This window comes from Triticum dicoccoides, chromosome 5B (genome assembly GCF_002162155.2).
Source record: "Triticum dicoccoides isolate Atlit2015 ecotype Zavitan chromosome 5B, WEW_v2.0, whole genome shotgun sequence".
NCBI lineage: Eukaryota > Viridiplantae > Streptophyta > Magnoliopsida > Poales > Poaceae > Triticum > Triticum dicoccoides.
Genome location: NC_041389.1, coordinates 58,068,344 through 58,075,597, shown reverse-complemented (window position 1 = coordinate 58,075,597; position 7,254 = coordinate 58,068,344). Strand labels below are relative to the sequence as shown.

Genomic DNA, 7,254 nt, shown 5'->3' with positions numbered 1-7,254 from the left:
AATCTCGAAAATTTTGAATTCAAACGCTCAGAGTGTAGTTAAATAGAGGCCATCTCTTCTATTTTAACGAAAGTGGTCGGGCCTAGTGCAACGCCAGCCTTTCCTCAACAGCACGTTGTGGGTTCGAATCTTGACACACGCTTTTTAATTTCTTTTTGATACGCAAAAGTTAAAAAAGCTAGAAATTTGTTGGACTGGACAGGTGTCTAACTCGTGACCTTTTAGCAAGGGGGAGTTCGGCTTGAATAGCCACTACGCCAGGAGCAGATAAGTGATAACTTTGGGAGTTAAACCTCTATCTATATCGATTTCAAAAATATTTGAATTCAAAATTTAATTTCAAATTTCGTTTGAATTTTTTCCGGTGTTTCGCGGTTACCATGGTAACCGCAAATTCCGGTGCCCCTCGAGAAAAAATGTCCACTTGGGATCCAAAACCTTGACCGGGACATCGAGGACTACGACCTCAGGCTGTCTGCCGCCACGAGCCAGCGGTCCGCGGAGCCGCTGAAGGAGCTCCTCCTGCGGCTCAACGGCACCCCAGGCGTGCCACCGGTGACCTGCGTGCTGCCGACGGTGTTGATGAGCTTCGCGCTGGACGTGGCGCAGGAGCTGGGCGCGCCGAGCATGGTGCTCTGGACTTGTAGCGCTACATCGCTGATGGCCCACATGCGGCTCCGGGAGCTAACGGAAAGAGGCTACGTGCCACTCAAGGGTAACACCTCGAACCAATTTATATCAAAAAAGATCGATGCTGAAGGGGTCACTCATCTCTAATATGCGGATGACACTATCATTATGGTAGACCTAAATGAATCCTGCATCGCTCACCTCAAGTTTATTCTTTTGTGCTTCAAGGCACTGCCGGGTCTCAAAATTAACTTCTCTAAAAGTGAGGTCATAGTTACTGGTGTGGATAATATCGAGGCCTTAAGGGTGGCCCACCTCCTCAATTGTAAGCTGGGACCTTTCCTGTTTAAATATCTGGGCCTCCCTATCTCCCCTGATATGCTTTATGAGAAAGAATTTGCTCCTGCCGTGGCTAAAATGGGCAATAGGGTCCTCCTTTGGCGAGATAGATACAATACTAATGCTGGGAAAGTGGCGCTGATCAACGCTTGCTTATCCTCCTTACCAATGTTTTTCATGTGCTTCTATCTGCTCTCGGTTGGCACGCACACATGCTTTCATAAGCATAGAGGTGTTTTCTATTAGAATGTGGCAGACAATAGGCGCAAATACAGATTTGTCAGGTGGAAACTTATGTGTAGACCAAAAAACCTTTGGGGGTTGGGCATTATTAACACTACCATCATGAATAAATGCCTACTGATTACATGGTGGTGAAAAATTATGACAACAGGAGTTGGATCCTTATGGTTCTCTATCCTTCAAGCTACGTACACTAGTAGAAAACAGGGCTTTCGTCCAGGCCAGTTTAGCCCATTAGTCCCGGTTTAATCCAAAACCGGGACCAATGGAGTGATTTGCCCCGGTTAGTGAGCCCAGGGGGCCGGCCGGGCCACGTGGGCCATTGGTCCCGGTTCGTCCGGACCTTTTGGTCCCGGTTGGTGGGACGAACCGGGACCAATGGTCTTGGCTCCTGGCCCACCAGTATTGGTCCCGGTTGGTGGCATGAACCGGGACCAAAAGGGTTACCTTTAGTCCCGGTTCATGCCACCAACCGGGACAAATAGTGGTGCCTATATATAGCCCCTCGCGCAAGAGCAGAGCACACTGCTCTGTTTTTTATGGCCGAGGGGGAGAGGGCTTGGTGGTGCTCTAGCTCACCTCCTATGCACACAAGGTGTTCGATGGAATGCCCGAGCCACACTACTTAAGGTTTCTCCTCTCCAAGCTCGACCGCCAAGCTCCATTTTCCTCAATATTTATCTAGGTTTAGCGGTCCGTCATGCCCCGTCCCCGTCTTCACCGCCGTCGATCACCCGCGCCGATCTCATCGCCGGCACCACCGTGGTGAGCCTCTTGTTCTTATCTTCTTTATGAAAGGAAAAATATTATTACTTGTTTGTTTAGATAGATACTTGTATTATTTTCTTACTTTTATTATTGCATCTTATATAGTGCGCCGATGGTTTTGGTATCCGCCCCCGTCGGCCCTCGTCCTGTCTATGATTCGGATGTGGTATATATTATCTTTTCATAACTATTGGTTCATTTATTGTTTATGAAAATTATGCCGACCAACGTGACATAGATTTTATTTATCTAGGAGGTTGTTGAACCGGAAATTCCAACCGAACCTATTGTCGAGAGGTTAAATTTAGTTGAAGAAGAAAACAATTTCTTGAAGGAAAAAATAAAAAAACTTAAGGAGGAGAAGATGATATTGGAGTTGCATGTTGCGGATGTCGTCGATGATCACAAGATCAAGATGGATACAATGCGCTTGAAGATGAGAAAGATTAGAAAATATGCCATTCATACCGAGGCTTGGTATCATTATGCCGTTGGATCAGTTGTTACCTTGGTTGCGATTATGATCGCATTTGTTTTCGCATTGAAATGTTTTACATAGTTTCAATGTATGGTTTAATTAATTTAGATGCTCTGCAGAGCTTTATGTTGTTAGATGAGAACTATGTATCTACTTTTGTTTTTATGTGATGATGAACTTCTATTAATTTGGTCACTTAATTATCTATTCATGATGTTATGTAATGATTTTTGACACACTTAATTATATATAATGCACGCAGATGAACCGGCAATGGATGTACGGTGACAGACACACATCCGAGTACATTAAGGGCGTGCATGATTTTCTCGAAGTGGCTGAGGCAAACAAGCAGATTGGTTTTATGTGTTGTCCATGCCCTATATGTGGGAATACGAAGTCTTACTCTGACCGGAAAATCCTTCACACCCACCTGCTTTACAAGGGTTTCATGCCACACTATAATGTTTGGACGAGGCACGGAGAAATAGGGGTTATGATGGAAGACGGCGAGAAAGAAGAGTACGATGACAACTATGTGCCCCCTGAATACGGTGATGCTACTGAACATCAAGATGCACCAGACGATGTGCACGATGGTGCTGCAACGGGCGAAGCTGCTGAAGATCAAGAGGAACCAGACGATGTGCCCGATGATGATGATCTCCGCCGGGTCATTGTCGATGCAAGGACACAATGCGAAAGTCAAAAGGAGAAGCTGAAGTTCGATCGCATGTTAGAGGATCACAAAAAGGGGTTGTACCTCAATTGCGAAGATGGCAACACAAAGCTCGGTACCGTACTCGAATTGCTGCAGTGGAAGGCAGAGAATTCTGTGCCTGATAAAGGATTTGAGAAGCTACTAAAAATAATGAAGAAGAAGCTTCCAAAGGATAACGAATTGCCCGACAGTACATACGCAACAAAGAAGGTCGTATGCCCTCTAGGATTGGAGGTTGAGAAGATACATGCATGCCCTAATGACTGCATCCTCTACCGCGGTGCCTACAAGGATCTGAACGCATGCCCGGTATGCGGTGCATTGCGGTATAAGATCAGACGAGATGACCCTGGTGATGTTGACGGCGAGCCTCCCAGGAAGAGGGTTCCTGCGAAGGTGATGTGGTATGCTCCTATAATACCACGGTTGAAACGTATGTTCAGAAACGGAGAGCATGCCAAGTTGATGCGATGGCACAGTGAGGACCGTAAGAAAGACGGGAAGTTGAGATCACCCGCTGACGGGTCGCAGTGGAGAAAAATTGAGAGAAAGTACTGGGATGAGTTTGCAAAGGACCCAAGGAACGTATGGTTTGCTTTAAGCGCGGATGGCATTAATCCTTTCGGGGAGCAGAGCAGCAATCACAGCACCTGGCCCGTGACTCTATGTATGTATAACCTTCCTCCTTGGATGTGCATGAAGCGGAAGTTCATTATGATGCCAGTTCTCATCCAAGGCCCTAAGCAACCCGGCAACGACATTGATGTGTACCTAAGGCCATTAGTTGAAGAACTTTTACAGTTGTGGAATGGAAATGGTGTACGTACGTGGGATGAGCACAAACAGGAGGAATTTAACCTAAAGGCGTTGTTGTTCGTGATCATCAACGATTGGCCCGCTCTCAGTAACCTTTCAGGACAGACAAACAAGGGATACCGCGCATGCACGCACTGTTTACTTGACACCGATAGTATATACCTGGCAAGCTGCAGGAAGAATGTGTACCAGGGCCATCGTCGATTTATTCCGACCAACCATCAATGTCGAAAGAAAGGCAAGCATTTCAAAGGCGAGGCAGATCACCGGAAGAAGCCCGCCATGCGTACCGGTGATCACGTACTTGCTATGGTCAATGATTTACACGTAATCTTTGGAAAGGGTCCCGGCAGACTAGCTATTCCGAATGACGCTGAGAATCACGCACCCATGTGGAAGAAGAAATCTATATTTTGGGACCTACCCTACTGGAAATACCTAGAGGTCCGCTCTTCGATCGACGTGATGCACGTGACGAAGAACCTTTGCGTGAACCTGCTATGCTTCTTGGGCGTGTATGGGAAGACAAAAGATACACCTAAGGCACGAGAGGACCTGCAACGCTTGCAAGAAAAAGAGGGCATGCCTCCGAAGCAGTATGAATGTCCTGCCAGCTACGCTCTTACGAAAGAAGAGAAAGAAATATTCTTTCAATGCCTGCTCAGTATGAAGGTCCCGACTAGCTTCTCGTCGAATATAAAGGGAATAATAAATATGCCAGAGAAAAAGTTCCAGAACCTAAAGTCTCATGACTGCCACATGATTATGACGCAACTGCTTCCGGTTGCATTGAGGGGGCTTCTACCGGAAAACGTCCGACTAGCCATTGTGAAGCTATGTGCATTCCTCAATGCAATATCTCAGAAGGTGATCGATCCAAAAATCGTACCAACGCTAAGGAGTGATGTGGCGCAATGTCTTGTCAGTTTCGAGCTGGTGTTCCCACCATCCTTCTTCAATATCATGACGCACGTCCTAGTTCATCTAGTCGACGAGATTGTCATTCTGGGGCCCGTATTTCTACACAATATGTACCCCTTTGAGAGGTTCATGGGAGTCCTAAAGAAATATGTTCGTAACCGCGCTAGGCCAGAAGGAAGCATCTCCATGGGCCATCAAACAGAGGATGTCATCGGGTTTTGTGTTGACTTCATTCCTGGCCTTAAGAAGATAGGTCTCCCTAAATCGCGGTATGAGGGGAGACTGACTGGAAAAGGCACGCTTGGAAGGGACTCAATAATATGCAGGGACGGATATTCTTGGTCTCAAGCACACTACACAGTTCTACAGAACTCTACCTTGGTGACCCCGTATGTCGATGAACACAAGAACAGTCTGCGCTCCAAACACCCGGAGCAGTGCGACGACTGGATTACATGTGAACACATCAGGACTTTCAGCAGTTGGTTGGAAACACGTCTCAGAGGTGACAGCACTGTTTGTGATGAGCTGTACTTGTTGTCCAGGGGACCATCTTCGACTATAATGATTTGGAAAGGATACGAGATAAATGGGAATACATTTTACACGATTGACCAAGATGAAAAGAGCACCAACCAAAACAGCGGTGTCCGCTTCGATGCAGCAACCGACAATGGAAATGACACATATTATGGTTACATAGCACACATATGGGAACTTGACTACGGAGTAGATTTTAAGGTCCCTTTGTTTAAGTGCAAGTGGGTCAATCTGTCAGGAGGCGGGGTACAGGTAGACCCACAGTACGGAATGACCACAGTGGATCTGAAAAATCTTGGGTACACTGACGAACCGTTCGTCCTAGCCAATGATGTGGCACAGGTTATCTATGTGAAGGACAGGTCTACCAGACCGAGGAAAAGAAAAGATAAGGAAGCGAATACATCATACAATGAGCCAAAGCGCCACATAGTTCTTTCAGGAAAAAGGGACATCCTGAGAGTGGAGGGCAAGACAGACATGTCTGAAGAGTATGAAAAGTTTCATGAAATTCCCCCCTTCAAAGTCAAGGCTGACCCAAGCATCCTGATAAACGATGAAGATTATCCATGGTTACGGCGCAATAAGCAAACGACACAAGCGAAGAAAAAGTGAAGACTTTCTCCCGCAACTATTATGATGATAACATGCCAACTTTGCAACAGACGAGTATGATACCATTGTCCGTTTTGTACATGAACATGCTATGCCAACTTTTTCAGAGTTTATTTGAAAACTATGAATTTTAAAACCTCGCCAACCGAAGGGCGCTCACACCGGTTTATAAATAAAGCAACAAAGAAAACAAAAAAAGAGTTTCCAAATTTGAAAACTAATGGCACTAACAGAAAGTTTATAATTTTTCTAAAACTAAAAGCAAAAAAAATTAAAAAATAAAGCAAAAAACAACAAAAAATAAATAATGCAGAAAACAGAACAAAAAACTGAAAAAAAATAAAAATAGCAACAATAAGTATTTTGTTGTAAGTAGAAACAAAATAAAATAAATAAAGCAACAAAGGAAACAAAAAAAGAGTTTTCAGATTTGAAAACTAATGGCACTAACAGAAATTTTATAATTTTTCTAAAACTAAAAGCAAAAAGAATTAAAAAATAAAGCAAAAAACAACAAAAACTAAGTAATGCAGAAAACAGAACAAAAAACTGAAAATAAAAATAAAAATAGCAACAATAAGTATTTTGTTGTAAGTAGAAACAAAATAAAATAAATAAAGCAACAAAGAAAACAAAAAAAGAGTTTTCAGATTTGAAAACTAATGGCACTAACAGAAAGTTTATAATTTTTCTAAAATTAAAGCAAAAAGAATTAAAAAATAAAGCAAAAGACCAAAAGAAAAATAAACCAAAACCAAAATAAACTAAATAAAGCAACAAATAAAACAAAAAAATGCCACCTACTGGGCCCCCACAGCCTGAATACGACTAGAAACCCTATGGGCCAGGATTCAGGCCCGTGGAAGGCCCAGTAGGCCAACAGGCACAGATGGCAGAGTTAGGCCCGAAAGCCTGCTTTAGAGAGGAGCTCGAGAGGGGAGCCGCACCGCACCTTATAAACTGGTGCGGCTCCTCTCAACTAGCGAGGTGGGACTAAACATTTGGCGCGGGGCAGCACAAGGCCTTTGGTCCCGGTTGGTGGCACCAACCGGGACTAATGCCCCCTTTAGTCCCGGTTGGTGCCACCAACCGGGACCAACGGCCGCCGCTTCCCGCCCTTTGGGCTGCTGAAAATTGGCCTTTGGTCCCGGTTGGTGGCACCAACCGGGACTAAAGGGGGGCA

General features: G+C 44.8%; 1 protein-coding gene across 1 annotated transcript in view; it reads left to right on the top strand.

Moving 5' to 3' along the window:
• The window catches only part of LOC119305577 (7-deoxyloganetin glucosyltransferase-like), a 14,523-nt gene that overhangs the window by 469 nt on the left and 6,800 nt on the right, over window positions 1-7,254 (top strand). The window contains exon 2 of the mRNA XM_037582064.1: window positions 453-715. Coding sequence (XP_037437961.1) covers window positions 453-715 — 263 coding nt within the window. The remainder of the gene's footprint in view (window positions 1-452; window positions 716-7,254) is intronic.